The following is a 26,879-nucleotide window of genomic DNA, read 5'->3' as shown; positions in this document are numbered from 1 at the left end:
TTCCCTTTTTTTTCTTTTTTATTTTTCAAAATAAAATTAATTATTTCTCAGGAGTGTACATTCAACCCGACAACTCGGACCAACCCAACCCCAATTGACCCAAACGGGTTGGGTTAGATTAACATATCCGTGCTTGGTTTATTTTTTAGTTTGTGGATAAAGCCTTCGAGTTGACCGGAGACAGATAAAAATATATAAATTACATTCAAATCATTTCATGTTAATAGGTTTGTCAAAGTGGTAATTCGACCTCTCTAAGGACTTTCACGTTGTTGGATATACATTTTTTTATTATTATATTTTCTACTTTAACTAATTCTCAAAGAAAAGTCGATATTGAGCTGTCTTTAGTTTTATAACAATGTTAAACTATATTAATATATTACAATTTTCGCTTCTTGTTTCTTATGGATTTTTTATGTGAATAATTATAGATCGATTTGTATTTGTTTGTGAACGTTTAATATACTTTATCTGATATTGTATCCGAATAATTATAAATTGTGGATAAATAAAACTTTAAAAAAAAAAATTGACAACTCGACAACCCAACCCGAACCTAAACTCGAAATAGAGGGTTGAGTTGGGTTGTGAAAATTTTCGGATTGGGTTGGGTTACCCATCCAACCAACCCAAACTTTTGAGTTGGGTCAAAAAAAATCTCTCAACCCAACCCAATCCAACTCAATCCGGACCGATTTATGTTTGTTTGTGAACTTTTAATATACTTTATCTAATATTGTATCCGAATAATTATAAATTGTGGATAAATAAAACTTTAAAAAAAAAATTGACAACTAGACTACCCAACCCGAACCTAACTCGAAAATAGAGAGTTGGGTTGGATTGTGAAAATTTTCAGATTGGATTGGGTTGGGTTACCAATCCAACCGACCCAAACTTTTGAATTGGGTCAAAAAAAAATCTCTCAACCTAACTCAACCCAACCCAACTCGAACCATGTACACTCCTATCCTCATTTCTCTTTTTTCTTTCGAATTGTTTGTTATCCAACAATTTTAAATTATTTTTCATATTATAAATTAAAATTGAGTTGCTAGTTTTAATTTTAGGTTTAAAATATGATATGGAATCAACTTCTGATACCAAATGATAAGAAATCACTACAAGAGATGTAAGAACACTTGTTTGAGATTCGAATCACTCCACAAGCAAGATCGATCATGTTTAGCTTGAATGATTCTACATGTAATCATTGGCTAAAAGAGAGCACAAATGTTTCTTTTACTATACTTTCCAAATCTCTCTGTTCATATCAAGTAATAAAGACACGGAACTATTATTATATGTTTCATGGTTGAGTTTAGAGATGTCCACGAGACCCGGAAGCATTTCTCCCTTCCCAATTCCTATTTCATTCGTTGTTCTTACAAATTTTTTCATTTATTTTTAAACGATTAAAACAGAGATTCTACTTGAAAATATGTGGAAATCGGGTTACCACGAATTTGATTCCATTTCTTATATTGCTTAATTTGGGTTGGATGTTTCACATCCCTTATATATTTTATTTTATTTTTAGATTGTAGAGGTGTTCGTGAATACACGGTTGAGTTGAATTGAGACAATTTTAGACACAGCTCCCGATGTTTGGACTGTAAATTTTTTTCAACTTAAACAACTCTTACCAAATAAAGAATGGAACAGAACTTAACCATACATTTTTATGTTGGGTTCCGATTGTTTGGAGAGTTAATAGTCATATTTTACCGTTAAATCTTTTCTTTCGTGAATGATATTAATTTCGTTGTAATTAATTGGTTTGGTTGGCCCAACCCAGTCCTCTCGTACTAGGGTTGGCTCCTCGCAGCTCTCCCTTTAACACCAACGGTAGATAGGAACCGAACTGTCTCACGACGTTCTAACCCCAACTCACGTACCACTTGAATCGGCGAAAAAATTAAATCATAATAATTTTGTATGAGTTTTAGGAAATCCATTTGCAACCTTAAAAAAAAGAATCTATTTATTAAATTATATATATATATAGAGAGAGAGAGAGAGAGTATGTATGTATATAGTATGTATGTATGTATGCATGCATGTATGTGTATGTATGTATATATGTAAAATTATATATATGTATGTAAATTTATATATATATATATATATATAAATAAATAAGAATCTATTAAAAAAAACTGTAAATAGAAAAAAAAATAAATAAATATATATATATATATATATATATACCTACATACATACGCATGAAATCTAACACGTGGACCATTGTAAAATTTTGGAGCAATAGGGTCGAAGTTTGAACTTGAAATTTATGTTAAGGATGATAGAGGTTGACTTGGATTTTGAAGGACAAAATCAAACTTTTATTAAGGATAAGTTGGTGACACGGATTAGTTAATTGACCTTACAGTTTGGGTTAGGTAGCTAAATGATGTATGATGGTGCATGTTTTGGGACTCGTGCATGCACCATGTTGTTTGTGTTATGTGTATGTATTCTATGTAATAACATATGATGCTATGATATGTATGCATGTGATATCCATTACGTCATGTTGTAAATGAAATGAATTACTATGTACATCATGTTATGTATTGCCATGTAGATGATTGTCATGTATACATGATGCATATATGTAGAATGTCATAGATGAAAGGAAAAAGGGAAGGATGTTAATGTTATGCTAAGAATGAAAATCATGGGGACCTCATGCATGTATATATGTCATGTGCATCGAGATACTTCTCGTTATGTTATGTTATGTTAGCACCGATTCATACTTTCGATATTTATGTCTACCATGATATCATGCAGACTTTTCCTTTTATGAGTCGTCCAGTGACGTGTAATGCATTGTGCCCGACCAAGTTAGGCTCAAGGGTAAGTATACAAGCCCGCCTAGTGGGTCTATATGTGTGTACGTGAACCGTGTCTGAAGAAGTACGCGAACCCCTGCATAGAGAACGGTGAATGCTAGAATGGTCATGGAAGTCAAGATAGGGCTAGTATGCATTAAATTTTATTATCCGTTATTTCATGTTAAAAGACGGTTATTTCTAATTTCTTGTTTTAAATTAAATGTGTAAGTTCATATCTATATGTTTATTTTTATTTATTTGAACTCAAACTCAATTAGGTGGATACTCCAGTTAAATTTTCTCAACGCTTTAAAACGCGTCTTTTAGAGTTATACAGCGAAACAGGTGCCCATACAGATATATTGTCTCAAAGCTTTAAAACGCGTCTTTCAGAGTTACACAACAAAACCGGTGCTCATCCAGATATATTGTCTCAAGGCTTTAAAACGCGTCCTTCAGAGTTACATAGCAGAACTAGTGCTCATCCATATATTGTCTTCTTTGGGCGTCTTTCAGAGTTACATAGCGGAACCGGTGTTCATCCAGATATTGTCCTCTTTGGGCTTTTCCTTCCAGGCTTCCCCTCAAAGTTTTGGGTTTTCTCTTTTAGGCTTTCCCATCACGCGTCTGCTAGGGAGAGGTTTTTCGTTTTTCTCCCCAACCAATGTGGGATATCACAATATATATAAGTTGGTTTTTAGTGTTCGGTGGCCTTCGACACAGCGGAGAACATCCAAGTTCTGGAATTCACACGAAAGGGAATGAGGAATGATCAACGAAAAAAGTGCTCTTTGAAAGTGAAAGTTGTTTTCCTGCTGGGGAACTCTTCCTCTGGAGTAGTCGCGACACGAAGTTCCTTACCCTTGTTACAAATTATTTGGTTCAGGTCGTTCACGTGGAGGCATGTGAGTGACGGTATCCTAAACAATGAGTTTGTATAGACTGGATCACAAAATATTTAATCTTTCTTTATAAATTCATTAATTGAAAAGATTAATTTGTCACTAAATGATTATATGTGACTCGGTCTTAATCCTGAGTCATTACACACTCCTGTTTACGAGGGTTTTTTTTTTTTTTTTTTTAATTTTATTGATATGGGTGAGAATGACTTTTGTAGCCGATTCAATATATCTATCGTTTTGTAGACTTGACCAAATAGAGAGTTATAAACGTAATCTACGAGTTAATTTACTCATTCTCATGTAGGGTAAATAGATGAGTAGTTCTTTGAAGTGCTGATTTCGAGACTTGATAGGTCTACCTTCTCACAAACTCGAGAAACTTAGTTTATGGTTGAATCATTAAAAAAAAAATGTTCATTAGAGGACCCGTGATAAATAAGGTATAAGATGCAATTAGAGAGATAAACCAGACTTTTTATCTAGATATAATTACGAGCATGTAAGAGTCCAAGCCCACTACTAGCAGATATTGTTCTCTTTGGTTTCCCTCCAGATTTTTAAATCGTTGTCTGTTAGGGAGAGGTTTCCACACTCATAATCGATGTGGGATCTCACAATTCACCCCCTTCGAGGCTTAGTGTCACAGTTATGCTTGTCCAAAGCATGTTGCTCATGACCGTATACTCGTGACACGCTGAAACCTTTGCCTTATACTACTTTATTGCTTTCTTTTACCGCTTTCATGTTCTATTATTTCTTTCTTGTTTTCTTTAAGAGTATGACGTTTCGACGATGTCATGGCTACGCCTGGTAGACATGAAATGCCTCAAAATGTACTATAGGAAGATATGACTAGTTGTCAACTTCTCCGTACCCGATAGTTATATGCAGTGAGCTGTTGTTGTTGCCTTTTGCTTACATTCCCATATAACACCCATTTTAATTTCTCTCTCTTGCTTTCAAGACTCTCTTTCCAAAACCTCTCCCCCAGCTTTCTAAAATCTTCTCTTGAAATCGAGACCCGAGATTTGTATTCACGTTGCCCGACCGCAGGCAACGTAACTCGAACTAGGCTTTGACCCCCTAAATGTTGAGAGTGGGTGCCGCACAATCGCCAAATCCGCTGCCTAGAAACCACAATTGTGACACCTAGCGTCCTTGTTGGCACTCGTTCTCCTCACCAATCAATGTCATTCCCCTCTCCAATCGGTGTGAGATCTCACAATCCATCCCCTTCGGGGCCCATCATCCTCACTGGCACACCGCCTAATGTCTGGCTTTGATACTATTTGTAACAACCCAACCCCACTACTAATAGATATTGTCATCTTTGGGATTTCTCTTTCGGGATTCCCATTTTTAAAACGCGTCTACTAAGGATAGGTTTTCATACCCTTATAAAAGAATATTTCGTTCCCCTCTCCAACTTATGTGAGATCTCACAATCCACCTCTTTCGATGTCAGCGTTCTCACTGGAGTTCGTTTCCCTATCCAATCCATGTCATTTTCATGTGGGATTTCACATAAACCATGGGATTAAATCGATTAAATACAAGATATTTTATTTATATATGATTTAAAAATATATAAATATATATACAAAAAAAAATTTAATAAATAATTATAAATATGAACGTTGGGTTGAGCCATAGATTGTAAAATACTCGTATAGTTTATTCGATACATCTGACAATGTAAAATTATCAGGTTTATCGTGATAGCTTTCTTCATTATCACAGAGTCATTGATTCTTGCGATATCGACATTAAATTAATTTGAAAATGTCGTGTTATCTATTTATGCACAAACAAATCAATCGAGAAAGGACGTTGAATGCAAGTTGAAGATTCAAATAGATATTTTTTTAAGATCGACTTTAATAACACTAAAAAAATCAATTTAGTTGAATTTTCTTTTAATGTTCAAATTATATTATATTAGATATATTCAGTATAAAATGAGAAAATTATTTTTAATTTGACGGGTTTAAATTAATATTTAGTGTATTATATATATATTAAATATAAAAATAAAAGAATATATTTATTGCTTTTAATACATTAAAATTAAATAATTAATAATATATTAAATAAAAATATATATTTAAAGTTTTAATAAAATTCAAATGGGTTAAATATATGTTGAGATATTTTATGATGTTTAAATATGATTTAAATATAAAAATATATTATTTTAGATTTGAAAAAAAAAATCATTTTATAAATAGAATTATTGGGTTGAGTCAAATGATCATTTAGCACATCTTAAGAAAGACATATTCGTTCATAGTCATATCCCCCAAACCCATAGCCGTTGTTACTTTTTGCTTTCAAAACTTTCTTTCGAAATCACTCTGCCTCCGTTTTTTAAAACTTTCTTGAACCGGAGCCAGAAGCTCGAGCATACGTCACTTGGTTGTAGGCGATACAAGAACCAATAGGCTTAACTCACTTGTTGCTAGGAAGTGAGTGCCGCACAATCGCAAGTCTGTTCATAAACTTGAGAAAGAATTTTCCAAAATAGATCTAGTTGGATTCTCCAAAAACTTTTGTTCATATTTACTTTAATGTAAGTTTTCTTTTAATTTAATTCTAAATAAATTTAAAATGAGAAACTTACAAAGCAAGATCGAGATTTAGTTTTGATACGAAGAAGACGGGACCATATAAAATGTTATGTATAGTAATAGTTATATAACATGAGTCGAAGTCATAAAAAAGTGTTTTGGTTTTGCTTTGAACTTCCCCAAGAAACCTGAGATAATCCCCTCGAACAAAGTATGTCTCCCCTTAATTCGACTCATTTTTTATATACTTTTGGAGTCTTTGAACAAAGTGCACCCTTTGTTCGATACTTTAGCCACTTTTTGACTATGCCTTCGAGGCTCACAATACTTTGCTCGACATTTGAGGATTTGTCAATCTATCTATTGACATGGCTAAGTTTAGGACATGACTCTAATACCATGTTAGATGAACACGACTCTCACTTTGAACATAAGCTTTCATGTCTTTGCTTTAAGCTTCCTTAAAATGCCTCACACCACACCAATGAAAATAGTATTCCTTGATTATAAACGAATGATCATTCCCTAAATTAGCCGAGGTGGGACTTTCCTCCAACAACTTTTAGTTCATTTTTCTAATGAACATATAGAATCAAAATAATGGGATCATTGCCATGGGGGATCAAATAAAGATTGATAATTGATCCATCAGCAAAATAACTACGACAAGAAACCTAAAAAGGTCATGGGCTCTTAATTGATCATAACAATATCGTGGAAATGCTGAATGGACCCATATATATATATAAAAAGAAAGAAAATCACCTTAGTATTAAACGAGCCTTAAACCATCAAATGTAAATCATCAGAACACCCAAAGAAACAAGCATGAGTTCCCCAGCAAACTATAATAGAAATGAAAATAATCTGTCAAGTCTTTTAGCCTCATGTCAATAAATTAGCCAAACATTACATATACAGAGAAATCCTTTCAACATAATTAAGTTACCTCTGGTTATATTTACACTGCAGTTTTAAGATTTTGCAGAAGAGTATGGAACACTTCTAGAAGCTAAAAAAGGGTGTGCTTACTTAATATAGCTCTCTACCAACTCAGAGGATTCTTCGACTGTTGAACTTTAGCATTGTATGAAGATTCTATCTCCTCCTGCAAGAAACAAGAATCATGGCTGAGAGCTCTATCTCACGAAAGATACAACATTCGTGCATGTAAAGCATGTTGAGCGTTAAAAGAAGAGGGTAAAAGGTGTCGCAGACCCTACGTTTTAGCTACATAAGTCTATATCATTCAAACATGTAAAGCATGAAATGCAAAAGGAAGAGGTTACAATATCTTGTAAGCCAACCTCAGTGCCTCCCTGTACTTTTGCCATATAGCAGTAGAAAAAATCCCTAATAGAAGATGGCCATATCCATAAGGTACAACTTAGACAAATTCCAATCGGACATATATAACAAGCTCAAGACGGTTAAAATGCAGCCTATAACTAAATAATAATGTCGCTGCTTTAGATTGTTTGGGGTTTTCATGGTATGTAATAGGGACTTTGGTATTAGGAACCACGACTCTCCACAATTATATGATATTGTCCACTTTGAGCATAAACTCTCGTGACTTTACTTTTGGTTTCTCCAAAAGGCCTCAAACCAAAAGAGATAGTAGTCCTTACTTATAAACCCATCATCATCCCCTTAAATAGCCAATGTGAGACTCCCTCCCAAGCAAAGTACCCCTCTACCCTACCTAAGTTTTCATCCAAATAAGTCCCGAGCAGTCTCAATTAGAGAAAAGTACCCATTTACCCTATCTAGGTTTTCATCCCAACAAGTCCCAGACAGGCTTAGTGGGAATAGTATTCTAAAGAGTTTCTTATAATCTCTTCTCGATTGGTGTTAATAAAGAGTGCGAGTGTTTTCCACAAATAGTTGTGTTAAACAGTTCGTTCTTGTAGTTGATGATCCTTCTGTGAGCTAGATTTTTTGTATGCCCTCATATATTCTTTATTTTTCTCAAAGTAAGCTCAATTTCGTACTGAAAAAATAAAAATAATGTGGTTATTCCAGAAAATGATGCAAGAAAATATGAACGTAGTTCTACCTAAGTAGCCTAGCTTCAACCTTTAACCTTTTCTTTTTACAAAGGAACAAATTTTGCATTGATATTTGAAAAGGTACAAACTACCAAACCTTCTAAAAGAGAGTCTATCAAGGTACGCCACCACGAATAAACTACACATTTTACAGAATCAAACCACAAGCAAGCAAGCAAACAAACTATAAAGCTATATAATTAGTAGCCTAGTTCTTCTAATAGACTAATAATTACCCTGTACAATTTAGAGCCTACAAGAATGATGATCTAAAACTTGGAAGGTCGGATATTCTCTCCATATATTAAGAAAGAATTACCTTGCATGATTTCAGTAATGGCTGTAAGAATGCCGATCTGAAAAACCTAATCGATTCCCCAAGTGAGGTTCTATCCCAGTCTGTCATAAAGCAAAAAGTTTATAACAGGCATTAGTTAATCTCGCAGCTACCCAAGCAAATAAAGTAGGAGCTTCTCGAATCTATAGTGAAGATTGCATAAAACTTACCAGTCTCACTATCTACTTCCATGTCTGCTGCATTAAGTTCTTCTAGGAGCTGCAATCATTATTATAATTCAAGTCATTGATCAGAAGCCAAATTAGCATCAAGCATAATTATACAATTGCTGTATATCACGGTTGATCTATACACATATTTATCGTCTTTCTTCAGCTCTAATGCATAAAGCTGGTAAAGCTATATATATAGTAGATATTTATTCAATGGTTCTACTAAAACTATGAAAAATGGTCTATTTATAGTATAGTTATATACAGTAGATGGTTATATAGCTATATATATAAATATAAGAAATACAGTTATATATGATAGTTATATAGCTATATATAGTAAACTGAACCATATATATACTCGGTTCTTTTAAAATGTATTTTCTGCCTTTTTGTTTTTGTATTATCTACATACATACGTCAAACCATCAATATAAACTTTTAGCCAATATTACTTCTTGCATTTTCTCTTTCATGTTCTTTGTGTTCATCTATATCGACTTCTGTTCGTTGTGTCTATCTAGATCGAGTGTGTGCGTTGTTGTGTGATCCTAACACTAACTACGACAAATTTCAGGTACTAAATTGAAAATTGAACATTTTCCTCGCTGCAAATCAGTTGGCAAAGACATAGTATGTATATTATATCCCTTTATTTCTTGTTGTTTTACCTGGGCAACAGTTGGCACAGTAGTAGGATCAAACTCATCACAGCGTTCAGGGTCGATCGGGACACAGATACGACCTGGAATAAAAAGGTACAGTACAGTAAGATTCAATAATATGTAAACACATTTTCGCTTCACAAAAGTGAAAACATTGCATCCTTCATACTACTACCCAAATTACTTGCAGGATTCCAAATCAAGTGCATTTTAATGAATTCTTTAAATATTTTTTGATATGAACCTTAAAGAATTTAATTTTAGATTGAGACCACATTGAGGTTTTGGCAAATCAAAACTCATCTAGTATTAGCATTTAGTTCCAACACTGACCTGTTTTGGGATGAACACAGAATGGTGCTTTTAGCAGATGGTTCATGTGTTTAGTAACCTGAAGAATAAAGAACTTGCCTCATCAAGGGAGTAAACGAAAATCAGCTTTAACAAGTAAATTAGAAATTTTGGTTGCAATCCCTATGCATGCCAATTAGAGATCGAAAATGTACCTAATCAAATTGCTAGAATAGATTGACCTAATTCCAGTAAATGGAGAAAAAAAATCTAGTTAAGATAAAGTCATGTAAGAAACGTACCTCCAAGTCAAGCCTAGGGTAGGTAAAAGAGAAAACGATCTCTTCAACGTGCCGACGCATTCCTTGTGACTGAACAAAGGAAAATGTCACAGTTACTGTCTAAATGTAGCACAATTGAACTTTACACTTCCTAAACTCAACATAGAAGACTCGAAAAGAAAAGAAAATAAAATGTAGCACCAAGTCACATCTAGCCGCATGACTGGAAAGAAAGAAAGAAAAGGGAAAAGGGAGATAGATTCTTTAGAAAAGGCAACTAAAAATAAAGATCACAGTTACTTGGATTCCACATGATAAATCTTGAAATATATACGTTTGTATCAGTCTAAATAATATAAAAAAAAAAATTAAAAAAAAAAATCAACCTTGAATTGAAAAAACTGAAAGAATAGAGAAGAGCCAAAGGCTTGCAACACGAGCCAACAAAAAACGGACTTACAAAAGAGGCAAACCAAAAGGAGCCAGAAAAGAGATCCATTCCAAAAAAAAGAAAAAAAAGAAAGAAAACCTAATAAATAATTACAGACGTCTTTAGACCCAATCACCCAGACCAAGACGTTAAATGAAGATAAGGACAAACCTCCTCTAGAGATCTTATCATGTCCCAAAATATTCTATTATTCATTTGAATCCAGATGCCCCATAAAACTGCAAAAACCCAGCCTAACCAATAGCACGATAGTCCAAACCCACCGTTAGTAGATATTGTCCTCTTTGAACTTTCCCTTTTGAACTTCCCTTCAAGGTTTTTAAAACTGTATGTTAGAGAGAGGTTTCCACACCCTTATAAAGAATGCTTCGTTCTCCTCCTCAATCGATTTGAGATCTCACAACTATTCTCCGTAAAGGAAGATAAATATTCTTAGGGTACTAAGGGCATATTAGTCATTGGCTAATAAGTTCATTATCAAGAAGAGATTCTGAATGAAGTGAGAGGGAGTGAAAGCAAACCACCGTTTATATGTTTGGGGTTATGCTTGCTCCAAAAGGAGGTATACAAGTTCTTCGAGTTACCTCATATATTTTATTGTATTTATCGTTCTGCAATTTAAAATACAATTTCTATTCCAACTCAACGGTGCCTATCGTATTAAAATACTTCTTACATTCTCTTAAATGTTGTCCCTTCACTAGAAAAGGGTTTGAGAGGTCTATCAAGTCTGATACAAGGATGACTGTCCAAGGAGGTGAAGTGTTTCATGCCATTTGCAAAGAAAATTTTCATGGAAACTTTGGAGTTAGAGAAATAAACTCTTTTTTAATCTTTGGTAGAGAACAGGGCAGATGGGTTTGTTGATTGGACAATGGTTTTAATAGGGGGCCCTTTACCCGAAGAAAGATGAGAGTGATCGACCATAAATGTGAGACCTACGGCAGAAAGCTGCTTTGACAATTAGGCTGGATTTCTGGGGAAGGGTAGAGGATATCAGTTAAAGCTTTTAAGAACTTGGTATATGAGGACAAAAGGTAAGAGGGAGAACTGACTTCAGAGGGGGAAGGGGGCTTTTGACTGTTGAGTGAAGTCCTTAGAACATTTTGTAGCTCTAGCTTGGTTAAGTCCTTTAGAAAATAGTAGCTCCTTTTTCTTCCTCAAGCTCAAAACCTATGTTTGCTTCCCTATGGCTATCCCTCCCCTGATTGGTAAGTTGTCTAATGGCTATCCCTCCCCTGATTGGTAAGTTGTCTAATGGCTATCCCTCCCCTGATTGGTAAGTTGCGTTGGAAAAACGAAAGCATAAACAGGAGAGTAATTTCTTGCAAGTATGAGAAAGATGTTGATTCTACCTTATGTTTCCCTGATTGCAACATATTTTTTAGTTGCTCCCATCTTACTAAATTAACATCATTTTTAGAAGGTCGCCTATTATCTTGCCACCTTCCCCGAAGCTCCGAGGTAATGGCTGCAGGAGAAACTCTATTAGTATAGATTATCATATTGACAGTACTTACCTGAGACAAATACATAAATCACTTACATTCATCATGAATCATATCTAGTATTTTCTCATATCTCTCCTCAGTTGAGAAAATCTTTTGACTACAAAGCAATTTTGATTCAAAGCTATCCTTGAGAACTTCTATATATGATCTCCTGGAACAAAATACATAAGTTAGCTGAGAGAAAAAAAAAGTGACCGAATCATCACATCATTAAGAACCACTTACGCGAGAAATGGATGAAGAACCGGACCCGTTAGAGAAATTTTCTTGCGACTATTTTCATTACCCTGCACATCAAACATATTCAACACCATAGCTCAAGACACTAAAATTCACCAATATTTTATAGCAACATAGTATAACCTGATATAAATGGAAATAGTCAGCAATGGCAGCTCGCTGTTCATTAGACAACCTGCAGGAGTGATGGTGGCAATTTTAGACATTTGCAAATAATATATTTGACTGTAATTTCAACAATTTGATTACTAGCTTTACCTTCTTGCTTTGCCATCACAGACCCAACAATGAACACCACGTCGACCACTAAATACCCACAGAATGTGGTTAAATCCGAAGTCATCTGCAACACAAATTTCAAGATATCATAGGACTGCAATGGAAAACTTAATTCTCAGATGCATTGGACAATATCACAGTACCATATTTTTTAAAATATCTTCTAAAAAATTGTTGTGAGGCTCAATGTATGGACATATTTAAATAAACATAAGCATTGCAAATATAACTGGCTACAGGAGACAGAGTAGTAATACAGAACAGAACTGACAGTAAGCCAGTAATTAATAATCTGAATTTTTTAGAATGCATAACACCTTTTACACATTCTACTTCCTCCTTCTCTTCTAGTCAAATATGTTGAAGTAAGAATTTAGAAATAAGTTAAAAAGAAGTACACTAAAGAGCTCAAAATATGGAACATCTCATTCGCAATAAAAGTGAAAAAAGAAATAGGCTTAAGCATCGGGTCAGGGAGGGGAAACTACCAAGAAGGTAAGTGATTTCTCTAAAGCGAGCTAACATTCATTGACATACAAACTGTGACGACCCAAGCCTATGCTAGCCGATATTGTCCTATTTTGATTTTCCCTTTTAGGCTTTCCCGCAAGGTTTTTAAAACGTGTCTGCTAGGGAGAGGTTTCAAAACCCTTATTAAGAATGTTTCGTTCTCATCTCCAACCGATGTGGGATCTCACAATCCACCCCCTTTGGGGCCAGTGTCCTTGCTAGCACTCGTTCCCTTCTCCAGTCGATGTGGGACCCTCAATTCACCCCCCTTCGAGGCCCAGCGTCCTTGCTAGCACACCGCCTTATGTCCATCCCCTTCGACGCTCAACCTCCTTGCTGACACATCGCCCGGTATCTGACTCTGATACTATTTGTAACAACCCAAGCCCACTGCTAGCAGATATTATCCTCTTTGGGCTTTCCCCTCCGGGCTTCCCCTCAAGGTTTTTAAAACGTGTCCGGTAGGGAGAGGTTTCCAAACCCTTATAAAAAATGCTTCGTTCTCCTCCCTAACCGATGTGGGATCTCACACAACCTTCCTTGTGCTTATTCATTTTCAAAATAAGAGTTTGTGAGAATGCATGCAATCATACTCATTTCTTGAATGACTTTTTAGATACAGATAACGAGTTTCTTACCTCGGAGGGTAGTATCAATCACTTTGATCGCAGCAGTCATTAAAGGCCAGCAATCCAAGCAAACATCAGCTCCAGAACAACAATATCTAACATCATCATAATCGGTCATATCCTACATATGGAGGAATTTCCACGATTAGTTTCTCAACGAAAAGGATTTCATAATTAAATTAGAATACCGAGCATATTAACAAACAATCTGCTTACAATATCAAAAACTAGCTCTCTCTCCACTGGAGTAAATACATTAGCACCAGCATATGCGTGTCTCTTTGCAGGCTGAAGCAGAATAGTTGAAATGTGTGAGAGACAGATGAATATTACAAAAAAGAAAAAGGCTCATTCAAATAAATAATACACAAAAACAAGTATCCAAAATGTTTGAAGCCTTCACTTCTTGAAACAAATCTGATTACTTAATACCAAATTATGAAAAAAGAGCAACAGGGAAATTTTTTGCTTACATCCACGCTGTATACAGGCCCAATATCAATTTTAAATGGACATTTTTCCTTGGTCGAACTTTCCATTTCAGATAAACTGTTGAAAGATTGAAACCGTAGATAAATATCATTATCCAAGGTGAATGAAAATTCTCTCCGGCCAACATAAGAATGGTCACTGCCTGGATGCTTGCCATCTACAACCACATTAGGCAGGAAATTTGCATATTCAATATTAATTAGCTTCTTCTGAGGGGATAACATTTTGTTTCTGATTCCAAGAATCAAGGGCTTACCATTTCCATAAGACATCCATTTGAAAAAATCAGCAAAAGGAAAAAGCTTGCCTACAACAATCACATTTCATATCCTTTCAGTAGCAGAAAAAACACAGAACAGACAAGTTAACTAAATTTGATGGGACAATTCAATTCAACACAGAAATTTCTAAAAAAATCGAAAAAGGTATAAATGGTGCACCGTAGTAAATTTTGAGATAATTCGCATCGAATCCATTAGAAACAATGTTCTTCGGCTTCTGTTCGTTCCCGTCAATTACCATATCAGCCGCTTCATGAACCATTTTCGCCACAGCACTCTGTATACTACTGCACAATCGAAGCGGCGAAGGAAAATTTAAACCAAAATCAAAACAAGACCTAATAGGATAATGAATCGCAGTGGAAACAGATTATGAAGTTCGATCGGAAAATTGGAGCACTGGGATTCGACGCCGCAGACACAAATATAATTAGGAACAGAAATGGCGGGAGTCTACTGACAGAATGGGGCAAGATAGGAAGTTTAGGCGGGAAGTTGCCCCTTCCTCTCGGTTCGGCCGGTTCGTCCGGTTCGGTCTGTTTGAACCGACTATCAATGAAAATATGTGACATGTATAAAATAAAAAATTAGGATACATGTATTAAAAAAATTTGATTTAGGAAAATAAGGTGATGCGTGATGCCTAATTTTAATATATATGTATATGTATATATTTAAAGATGCCACATGGGTTAAAGTGGAGAACTAAACATCTTTTTATAAAGGTGTCGAAACCTCTCCCTAGTAGAGGCGTTTTAAAAATCTTAAGGGGAGCCCGAAAGGGAAAGCCCAAAAAGGACAATATTTGCAAGCGATGAGATTAGGTTGTTACAAATGGTATCAGAGTTAGACACTAGACAATGTGTCAGTGAAAAGGCTGAGCCTCGAAGGGAGTAGACATGAGGCAGTGTGACAGCAAGAACATTAGGCCCAAAGGAAGGTGAATTTGGGGATCCCACGTTGATTGGAAAAGGGAACAAGCGCTAGGGCCTTGAAAGGGGTGAAACGCTAGGCCCTGAAAGGAGTGGAGGGATGTTAAGCCCAAATAGGACAATATTTGCAAGCGGTGAGATTAGGTTGTTACAAATGGTATCAGAGTTAGACACCAGACGATATGTCAGTGAAAATGCTGAGCCCCGAAAGGTTGTTACAAATGGTATCAGAGTTAGACACCAGACAATATGTCAGTGAAAAGGCTGAGCCTCGAAGGGAGTAGACATGAGACAGTGTGCCAGCAAGAACATTAGGCCCAAAGGATGGTGGATTTGGGGATCCCACGTTGATTGGAAAAGGGAACAAGCGCTAGGGCCTTGAAAGGGGTGAAACGCTAGGCCCTAAAAGGAGTGGAGGGATGTTAAGCCCAAATAGGACAATATTTGCAAGCGGTGAGATTAGGTTGTTACAAATGGTATCAGAGTTAGACACCAGACAATATGTTAGTGAAAAGGCTGAGCCCCGAAGGGAGTGGACATGAGGCAGTGTGCCAGCAAGGACATTAGGCTCAAAGGAAGGTGGATTTGGGGATCCCACGTTGATTGGAAAAGAGAACGAGCGCTAGGGCCTTGAAAGGGGTGGAACGCTAGGCCCTGAAAGGGGTGGAGGGATGTTAATTGGAAAAAGGAACGAGTGCAAACGAGAACGCTAGGTTCAGGGGGTAGATTGTGAGATTCCCACGTTGTGTGCTTGCTCTAATACTACTCTAACCAAATTGAGATTCCCACATGTATCATCGTCTACTCTAGCCTGTTACTGATGGTGTTAATATAACACATGCGGAAGCAATTTGAATCTTAGGCACTTTTAGAACATCAATTATAGTAAATAACTAGCATGTTCATAAGTATTAAAACGTAATGAATTTGAATGCTAACCTTTTGTAGTTCAAATTCCTTTTTCCTCACGAACCGGTTTCGAACCACCACTAGTGTCTTCTCCACTATCCTCCAGCCTTAGAACGGGATTGTGGAATCCAATGAGTGACTAAACTTGGGAGGGATTTTGTATATATGAAGAGAGGGATTTTTCCATTAAATGAAGTCAACTTTTTGACTTTCTTCATTTTGATTCAACCATCCATTTGAATTATTAATTTCAAATTAAAGTAATATTAAATGATTAATTAAACTATTTAATTAATATTTAATATTAATTCAAATGTCAATCCCAATTAATTCCAACACATATTTGATTAAGACTTATTTAAATATCTCAGATTCTTTCTTTTTATTTAATTCGTAAATAAAACAAAAATGCGGTTAAATATATCGTATATATGTAGCGCATTCTCCCTAATTTGAATTCGAACACTTCGAACTCACTCGTCACACTGTTCTATGATTTAGTCCGATATGAGCTAGCAGAGGAACCTAATGGACCTATAGATCATGGGCTCCAACGATCCAAGATTAACTGGTTAAACTCATTAACTTTGTTAACCAACATTCGTTAACTACTACGACATTCCACTATAGCCTAGTAGTTGCACTCCCCTCACTATAGATATATTTCTGTCCATTTGATATAACCATGATTAGTAAGTCGATCATTCACAGGTTGTTTGTAACTAGAGCTAGGTCAATTTACCGTTTTACTCCTGAAGTTACTTCTTGTTTTTTATGTCTCATTGATCCTCTAATGAACAATTGGTTTGTGGTCCAACCAGTAAACTGAATCTCTCTCAGGCCAATGAGAGGATGGGGCCCTTGTTCAAGACCTGAAGTCAGTACTTAAGGGAACTACCTCTCTTCTATCCCACTTTAGTGGGTAGGAGTGAATTCCATCTTGCACTCCATGTCCCCACCCATTTACCCAGTCTTACCCATGAAATGGGAGGCCTATTGAGTCGGCAAACTTGAGCCATTTTCACCCATGCAAATCTAAGGATAATTCTGAATAAAAAGGAGTTCATGGTTAGCTCAGGATTAAGATCGAATTACCTAGGTCATCAAATGAAAAGAAAATCAGCCTCAACAGTAAACGACATTATAAAGTGAGAGTGATTTTCTTCATGGTCCGATCTTATGCAATACTCATTGCATAGGACGCTCCCACTCACATGTCTCCACATATACAATCTTAGTGATCACATTGTTTATATCATATACAAAAGTGGGCCGCATCCATAGTGTCCCTAGAATAAGGTATTTAGTCTTATCCTTATACTATAGATCATTTTGACTATATACTTGAACTTGATCAACTCTTATGTCTCTACATATAGTTCAAGTAATCATACTATAGCCAGAGTGTTCTTCGTTTATTGGATTTAGATTATTGATAGTAAAGTTCACTTTATTCAATAACAATCTTTACTGAATAAACAACCATAATAACTTTATTGAAAATAGAATATGTTTTTGTTTACAAACTATGAGTTTTATGACATAAAACCCAACACCCAACCGTTAGAATATGTTTTTGTTTACAAACTATGAGTTTTAGGACATAAAACCCAACACCCAACCGTTACATATCCTCACGATTTTTAAATGATTTTTGTTTTAGCCTATTACATATCGTCAACCTCACGGTTTTTAAATGTTAAATGTTGTTCGTTTTAGCCTATTACATATCATCGTCAACCGTGTCAGCCTCACGGTTTTTAAATGTGGTTCATTTTAGCCTATTATATATCATCGTCAGCCTCACGATTTTTAAATGTGGTTCGTTTTAGCCGCCTCACGATTTTTAAATGTGGTTCATTTTTAAATGTGGTTCGTTTTAGCCTATTATATATCATCGTCAGCCTCACGATTTTTAAATGTGGTTCATTTTAGCCTGTTACATATCACCATTAGCCTCATGTTTGTACCTCTCCAACCAATGTACGATTTCACAATATAAAAATCTTTTCAAAAATGAGATTTGAACCCATGCCCTTTCAAACTAGTAGGCACCTTAACCATCTTGACTATTTATTTATTTATTTTTTTATTTTTTATAACATCTCAAATTCATCGCTAGTAGATATTGTCCACTTTGTTATGTATCGTTGTTAGTCTCATGATTTTAAAACGTTTCTTGATCATATCTGGGAGCTGAGGAGGTTTATTGGATTCCTAAGCCAGCTAGGTGGCTTAATCGAGCTTGTGACTCCATGTTATTCTACTCTGACCCCTCGAGGCATCCTGACCTAGGTCATCGTCTAACCAAGCTTACTCTAATACCCTAGATCAGTGTAGATAAACACGTTTCATAGGGAGAACACACAGTCAAACATCTAGAGCTAACACATACTGTATCATGCACAATACAAGCAAACAAGCTCAATGGGAGATAACATCCATCAATCACCCGAGAGCACAGATCACACTAGCTCATCCTCTTTTCTAAAAAAGTAGAGTGGTGTAGCGAAAGCAAGGTGGGCCCATAACCCATAGGTCTTTAGGTTCAAAACCTTTATCTGAGAGAGAAATGCTTCCACCCCAGCAAGGACACCGTCCCTTCTCTAAGACCCCCCACACCCTTGTAATCTCACAATCCGCCCCAACAAGGACATCGTTCCCTTCTCTAAGGCCCCCCACACCCTTGTAATTTTACAATCCACCCCGAAGTCCTTACGTCCTTACTGGCACACCACCTCGTGTCCATGTTCTCCTTCTCTTCCTCTCTTCAACAGATATGAGATCTCACAACCGTCCCCTTTGGGTCCCAGCGTCCTCGTTGGCGAGTCCACCCCCTTCAGGGCTGATACCATTTGTAACAGCCCAACCCCACTACTAGCAAATATTGTTGTCTTTGGGTTTTCCCCTTTCAAGATTCCTCTCAAGGTTTTTAAAATCCATATGTTATGGAGGGGTTTTTACACAATTGTAAAGAATGTTTCATTCTCCTCCCCAACCGATATAAGATCTCACATATTATATCTCAAAATGTATAAAAAGTTGGTTATCAAAATACCTTTTGTGTATATGTGCTTGATGATCGTCGATTCTTATGCTGGAAACATGCCTCTATTGAACGTTATGATTGATTCATAGTGTCGCCTGTATGCCTGTATGCTCGTTGGAAAAACACACCCTTTCGTTTTCTCCCTTTCTCTCTTTGTTACTCACTCTTTTCTCATGTAGGAGTGTTTCTGGAGGGTGACTAAAGATGGTTCACGAGTTGTGGGCATCGGGGGAGCGTGTATGACGGAGGTTGTGAGAATTTCAGTGCCTCACCGGAATTCAGGCGCCTTTTCCCGCAACTAGGCCAAAAAAAAAAATTTAATTACTGGCCGTTACAAAAGGAGCCCAAGAGATGTGCTAGCCGACTGGTGGATCCATACTCGCACATGTGGATGCCACTAATGGTCCTTATTAGAGGAACACGACTCTCTACAATGGTATGATATTGTCCATTTTGAACATAAGCTCTCATGACTTTGCTTTGGGCTTCCCCAAAGACCTCATATCAATGGAGAGTGTATTCTTAGATTATAAATCCATGATCATTCCCTAAATTAACCAATGTGGGACTTTCATCTAACAGTCCTAACATTCTCCTGCATTCCTTACGAGATGGTCACGTTACGCCAAACATAAAATTGTATCAAAACCATAATCCATTGTTTTTAATTCCCCGTGTAACAACCCATGTCTAGATTTCAAATCAAAATTCGAAATTCGGGTTCGATATTCGATGGTTCCAGCATTCCCTTACATTTCTTACGACATGGTCACATTACGCCCAACATAAATTTGTTATACATCAAAACCATAATCCAAATGTTTTTACTTTCCCGTGTAACAACCCATGTCCAGATTTCATATCAAACTTCGAAATCTTATGGTTCCAGCATTTTCCTACATTCCTTACGAGATGGTCACGTTGCGCCCAACATAAAATTGTTAAACATCAAAACCATAACTCAAATTCTTGAATTTCTCGTGTAACAACCCATGCCTAGGATCCAAATCATAATTCGAAATTTGACCTTATAGTTCGAAGAGGCTTGAAAACACTCATAAACGTTTAACCTTATAGTTCTTCGAATGAAGCCACTGAAAAGGAAGGTAACAACAACTTAGTCGTATATTCATTAACTTTCAATCATTTTATACTCGTCTTGGTCGTCCTTTAAATGTAAAATCAGTTCATCGATATATCTCTATTTTATTCGGGTGTCAGCTTAATTATTAAATATTTTATAGCGTAATCACCTTTACAATTGGATCAAGTTGGCATGATCCATATAAATTAAATTTTTATATAAAAATCTCACCCACCACAAAATATAATGATTATTTAATTAAAAATTTATTATGAATAAATTGAACAATCAATAAAAATTAAAATATTATATTTAAACATTTGGTAAATTTAAATAACCTTTCTTTTATATTAAAAAAAAAAATGCATGTGAAATAATAACTTTAGTTGGTCACATTCTCATGGGTTGGTTGAGCCCATTTTTGTCTTTTTCTTTCTATTTTCCTATCTACAATTTTTTTTTTCTTTTACATTTTTTTATACAAATTATCGGTGTTGGATGAAAGTTCGACATCGGCTAATTTAGGGAATGATAATGAGTTTATAAGTGAGGAATACTATCTCCATTGGTATGAGACATTTTTAGAGAAACCCAAAGCAAAGCCATGAGAGCTGATGATGAGAGTAGACAATATCATACCATTGTGGAGAGTCTTGTTCATCTAACATAAGGGTGTTCGTGGGTTGGGTTGGATTGAGTCGGGTTGACACATCTTAGATTGAGTGTCGATTATTTTGGGTGCGTTCATTACTTATTAAAAATATGAGCCGTAATAAAATATCTTTCTTTGATTCCAAAATAGAAGATAAGATAAATTTCTATCTATATAAGATAAGATATTTTCTATCGATATTAAAATATCGATAGATTATATATCAGATCACGGCTCCATGTGCCAAATATTTTCATATTGATATTGTTGTTCCAACAATGTGACGAAGAATAGAAACGAGAACAATACTTTCATTTACAGTAATCTAGGTCGAAACCCATTAGAAAGAAGGGACAGTAGAAATCATACAGAAATGATAGACTCGAAGGCCCTGAAAATGCTATGAGGTGTTCGAAAATGGTTGAAGTTAGTTGAATAGGAGGATCACTATGACTATAGCCGTTGGTAAATTTACCAAAGACGAAAAGGATTTATTCGATGTTATGGATGACTGGTTACAGAAGGACCGTTTCGTTTTTGTAGGTTGGTTCGGTCTATTGCTCTTTCCTTGTGCCTATTTTGCCGTAGGAGGTTGGTTTACAGGTACATGTTAGTCTACTAACCCTATAGTTCTTAACTAGGGATGTACATGGTCGGGTTAGGTTGGGTTGGATTGAGAGATTTTTTTGACCGAACCCAAAAGTTCGGGAGGATTGAGTTGGGTTGAGTTGTCAATTCTTTTATAAAAGTTTTATTTATTCACCATTTATAATTATTCGAATACAATTTAGATAAAATTTTGAACATTTATTAAAGTTTATAATTAAAATAAACTAACCGTTTGAAAAGTGCCCCACTTACAATAGATCTCTCTTGGTATTTGTGCTTTAATTTTTTTTTAAATTAAATAAAATAATAAAGTTTTAAATTTTATTTTTAAATTATTTTTATTTCCCTATATTCCTCGGCGAATATTAACGTTGAGCATTATAACGTTGGAAAAAATCGCTCTTTATAAAACATCCTCTCTCCAACAATAATTACTCAATTAGCCATGGCAGCGACTAACCCATGGCTCTTACCCTTCTTCCTCCTCCTCGCCGCCGCATACTCCGATCAACTTCCGCCGTCCTCCGCCCAATTCCCCTTCCCGGAAACCACCTCCACCGCAGTTCCCGACCCAACTAAATTCTTCTCCCCCTCCCTCCTCTCCTCTCCACTTCCAACGAATTCCTTTTTCCAAAACTTCGTCCTCAACAAAGGCGACCTGCCGGAATACATTCATCCATATCTCATCAGAACCGCCAATTCTTCTCTCTCTGTTTCATACCCATCTCGTACTTCCAATACCTCGATCACCCAGTTGCCGTTTTCCCCTGATCTTACCATTTCCTCTGTTTCTAACAAGACCCATTTCGTCTCGTCGTTCAGTGACCTCGCCGTTGATTTAGATATCGGCGAGTTCAGATTTCATCTCGTTCGTGGAAGCCCTTACTTGACTTTCTCTGTTTTGAAAACCTCCTCTGTTTCGATCTCTACCGGCGGCAATGGCGTTGATTCTGTTGATTCTTATGATGGTTCCACTAAACATATCATCCGGTTGAGCAACGGACGGAATTGGGTAGTTTATTCCACGGCGGCGATTTATTTAATGAAAGCTAAGAGTTCTGAGATTGTTACGTCCGGCGGATTTTCCGGCGTGATTCGGGTTGCTGTGTTGCCAAATTCCGCGGCGGAAACAGAGCAAATTCTGGATAGGTACAGTGGGTGTTACCCTGTTTCTGGGTATGCGAAATTGTCTGGAAATTTTGGGTTTTCGTATAAATGGCAGAAGAAAGGAAGCGGCGGTCTTCTCATGTTAGCTCATCCGTTACACCGCCGTGTCTTGCCGGAAAATTTAACCGTTCTTCAGAATTTTAAGTACGGCAGTATCGACGGCGACCTTGTCGGCGTCGTCGGAGATTCATGGGATTTGAACTTCGCTCCGATTCCGATCACTTGGCATTCAATTAACGGAATCGAGAGAAAATTCTTCCCGGAGATCGTTGCTGCTCTGAAACACGACGTCGGAACTTTAAACGTTACAGAGCTTTCGTCAACGGCAGCGTCGTATTTCTACGGGAAGTTGCTAGCCAGAGCTGCGAGATTGGCATTGATCGCCGAGGAGGTGGATTACGCCGCCGGTGTCATTCCGGCGGTGGTGAAATTCCTTAAAACAGGGATCCAGCCATGGCTGGACGGGAAATTTGGGAGAAATGGGTTTTTATATGACCGGAAATGGGCCGGATTGGTGACGAAGAACGGCGCTACAAGTAAAACAGAGGATTTCGGATTCGGAATCTACAACGATCACCATTTTCATTTGGGTTATTTTGTGTATTCAATCGCCGTTCTTGCAAAACTCGACCGGAATTGGGGGAATCAATACAAAGCTCCGGCGTATGCTTTGGTTCATGATTACATGAACTACAGATCCAGAAACACCCAATTTTCAATTCCGTTTAGAAACTTCGATTTCTGGAAGCTCCATTCCTGGGCCGCCGGATTGACAGAATTCCCCGACGGCAGGAATCAAGAGAGTACAAGCGAGGCCATCAACGCGTATTACGCAGCAGCGCTGATGGGTTTAGCATACGGCGATGAATCCCTCACTGCCGTGGGATCAGCACTGACGGCGGCGGAGATTGCAGCGGCACAGACATGGTGGCATGTGAACAGGGGAGGAAGAAGCTCGATCTACGACGAGGGATTTACAGAGGAAAACAGAGTGGTGGGGATTTTGTGGAGTGGTGCAAGGGAGAGTCGGCTGTGGTTTGCCTCGGCGGAGTGGAGGGAATGTAGAGTCGGGATTCAGGTGCTGCCGGTGGTGCCTGTGACGGAGAGGGTGTTTGCCGATGAGGGGTTTGTGAAGGAGGTTGTGGAATGGGTGTCGCCGGCGTTGGAACGGGAGGACGCCGGAGAAGGGTGGAAGGGGTTTGTGTATGCTTTGGAAGGTATCTATGATAAGAAGAACGCTGTCGGGAAGGTGAAGAAGTTGAAGAAACATGATGATGGGAATTCTTTGAGTAATCTTCTGTGGTGGATTTACAGTCGGCCGGAGAGACAAGGTTGAAGACAATGGCTCCGTACATGTCGGATTTTTATTCGCTAATTTCCCACGTGTTTCACGTGTGTGTCCATTTCAAAAAATATATTTAATTTATCAATTATTAATTACTTTATTTCTTTTACACGAAAATCAATAATAATATCAATCAATTCAACACATGCTTTATTTTTTATTAGATAATAATTTATTATAACAAATTTAATTTAAATAAATTTAAATAAATATTTTTTTTTTGTAAAATATATATTTTGATACTCATAAATATTAGACGAGAACACGACTCTAACACATAGGAACTCCTAATTTCAATAATAAATAAAAAAAAGAAAGAAAATTGAGTTGAAAATTTACCACCCGAACAATTGAGTTAGATTCCAGGAACCCCTAATTTCAATAATTAAAAAAAAAGAAAATTGAGTTGAAAAATTTATCATCGTGAGTTGGGTTCCAACCCGACACAAGAAATAAGTAAAAAAGAAAGAAATTTGAGTTAAAAAATTTACCATCGGAATAATTGAGTTGGGTTCTAACCCGAAAATTGAGCTCAAATATTACCACCCGAACAATTGAGTTAGATTCCAGGAACCCCTAATTTCAGTAATTAAAAAAAAAAGAAAATTGAGTTGAAAAATTTATCATCGTGGGTTGGGTTCCAACCCGACACAAGAAATAAGTAAAAAAGAAAGAAATTTGAGTTAAAAAATTTACCATGTTGGGTTCCAACCCGACACAAGAAATAAGTAAAAAAGAAAGAAATTTGAGTTAAAAAATTTACCATCGGAATAATTGAGTTGGGTTCTAACCCGAAAATTGAGCTCAAATATTTGAGTTAAAAAATTTACCATCGGAATAATTGAGTTGGGTTCTAACCCGAAAATTGAGCTCAAATATTACCACCCGAACAATTGAGTTAGATTCCAGGAACCCCTAATTTCAGTAATTAAAAAAAAAAAGAAAATTGAGTTGAAAAATTTATCATCGTGGGTTGGGTTCCAACCCGACACAAGAAATAAGTAAAAAAGAAAGAAATTTGAGCTAAAAAATTTACCACCGGAACAATTGAGTTGGGTTCCAACCCGAAAATTGAGCTCAAATATTACCACCCGAACAATTGAGTTAGGTCCACCGACGACGTAGAGACCCCAAATTTCAATAATTATAAAAAAATAAAAAAAAATAAAAAAAAAACTTAAATACAGATTGCATAGGATAGGTAAGAGTGAAGGAAGTGAAAATGCAGCCGTTCAGTGTTTCGTCGGAGATTTCCACCTCCCAACTTCCATGGAAGCACCGTCTTACTCTCCGATTCGCCGCCCTACTCTTCAACGCTTCTATCCGATCAGATCTCACCGTTAATCGCCGGCTTCTCAATTTCCTCGACCCCAAAATCCCTCCCAATCCCAATTCAATCCACGCCGTTTCCTCTTCCGATCTCACCATCGACGCCTCTCGTGATCTCTTCCTCCGAATCTTCACCCCCACCGTCGCCGCTACCGACTCACTCCTGCCGCCGGTAATTTTCTACTTTCACGGTGGCGGTTTCGCCTTCGGTTCTGCCGCCGCCACGTCAATGGACATGGCCGCCCGCCGTTTCAGCAAGGAACTCGGAGCTGTCGTAATCTCCGTGAATTACCGTCTCTCTCCTCAGTTCCGATTCCCTTGCCAATACGACGACGGATTTGACGCCGTGAAATTCATCGACGAAATGGACGACGAAGATCCACTATTGGGTAGGGCAGATCTGAGCCGTTGCTTCATTTTGGGGGAAAGCGCCGGGGGGAATCTAGGGCACCACGTGGCAGTGAGAGCGAGCGAGTATGCTTTCAAGAGAGTGAAGGTAATTGGGTTTATAGCGTCGCAGCCGTTTTTCGGCGGAGAGGAGAGAACAGAGTCGGAGATTCGGCTCTGTAATCAGCCTCCGTTAACTCTGAAACTTGCGGATTGGTTCTGGAAGGCGTTTTTGCCGGCGGGAGAAGACCGGGATCACGCGGCGGCGAATGTGAATGGACCGAACGGAAGGGATGTCTCCGGGCTGAGGAATTTTCCGGCGACGATTATTTTGGCCGGAGGATTGGATTTTCTGATAGATCGGCAGAGGAGGTACTACGAGGAGCTGAAGAGAATGGGAAAGGATGTGAAATTGGTGGTGTTTACGAACGGCGTCCATGGATTCTTTAGCTTTGAGGATCTGCCGGAATATTCTCTAATGATTAAGGAGATGAGGGATTTCATTGGAATGTTTCACCGGAATATTCTTTAATCTCTATTTCAATGTTTAATCGTTTTTCTTTTCAAACCCCTAATATGTACTTTCCAATTAATGCACCAATTGAACGATCTTCGGTGATGTGGTTGCTTGTTCCGTTGTCAAGGTACCACATATTGGTCACCACTCGGTATTCTCCTTTTGTGAGAAGGTTTGCCATGACCCTTTCTTCGTTGAACATCAATAGGTTGGACATGTTCTCAGCCAACATCAGGGCGAGATCTTGATCTTGCGTGAGTGTGAGGTTTACCTCTTCATCTTGCTTCTTCTTGCTGCACTCTACTGCATATTGCCGATATTTTTCACAAGAGTAAGACTGGATCATACTCTTGTTCTTTCGGCATTGTCATGGGTTTGTGAGATATTGTCACG

General features: G+C 37.2%; 3 protein-coding genes across 3 annotated transcripts; 2 read left to right on the top strand and 1 right to left on the bottom strand.

Annotated features, from left to right (window-relative positions):
- Nucleotides 1-7,134: 7,134 nt before the first annotated feature.
- LOC111472037 (DNA primase small subunit) lies at nt 7,135-14,952 on the bottom strand. The gene is made up of 16 exons (XM_023117728.1): nt 14,666-14,952; nt 14,482-14,532; nt 14,207-14,382; nt 13,950-14,021; nt 13,743-13,854; nt 12,574-12,658; nt 12,439-12,490; nt 12,301-12,362; nt 12,111-12,226; nt 11,920-12,035; nt 10,135-10,203; nt 9,875-9,932; nt 9,548-9,621; nt 8,874-8,922; nt 8,686-8,765; nt 7,135-7,423 (listed from the first exon to the last, which is right to left on the bottom strand). Exons 1-16 carry the CDS (start codon nt 14,766-14,768, stop codon nt 7,361-7,363), a joined length of 1,338 nt encoding a protein of 445 aa, XP_022973496.1. The 5' UTR covers nt 14,769-14,952; the 3' UTR covers nt 7,135-7,360.
- A 7,184-nt stretch (nt 14,953-22,136) lies between these two features.
- Nucleotides 22,137-24,397, top strand: LOC111472032 (putative endo-1,3(4)-beta-glucanase 2). Its single transcript, XM_023117718.1, has one exon. The coding sequence runs from the start codon at nt 22,187-22,189 to the stop codon at nt 24,242-24,244; it is 2,058 nt and encodes a 685-aa protein (XP_022973486.1). The 5' UTR covers nt 22,137-22,186; the 3' UTR covers nt 24,245-24,397.
- Nucleotides 24,398-25,444: 1,047 nt separating this feature from the next.
- Nucleotides 25,445-26,638, top strand: LOC111472040 (probable carboxylesterase 18). The gene has a single exon (XM_023117731.1). The coding sequence runs from the start codon at nt 25,476-25,478 to the stop codon at nt 26,499-26,501; it is 1,026 nt and encodes a 341-aa protein (XP_022973499.1). The 5' UTR covers nt 25,445-25,475; the 3' UTR covers nt 26,502-26,638.
- The last annotated feature ends 241 nt before the right edge of the window (nt 26,639-26,879 follow it).

Source organism: Cucurbita maxima, unplaced genomic scaffold (genome assembly GCF_002738345.1).
Source record: "Cucurbita maxima cultivar Rimu unplaced genomic scaffold, Cmax_1.0 Cma_Scf00063, whole genome shotgun sequence".
In the NCBI taxonomy this organism is placed as follows: Eukaryota; Viridiplantae; Streptophyta; class Magnoliopsida; order Cucurbitales; family Cucurbitaceae; genus Cucurbita; species Cucurbita maxima.
Note: the sequence above shows the minus strand (reverse complement) of the source record. Positions and strands in the feature narration are given on the sequence as shown.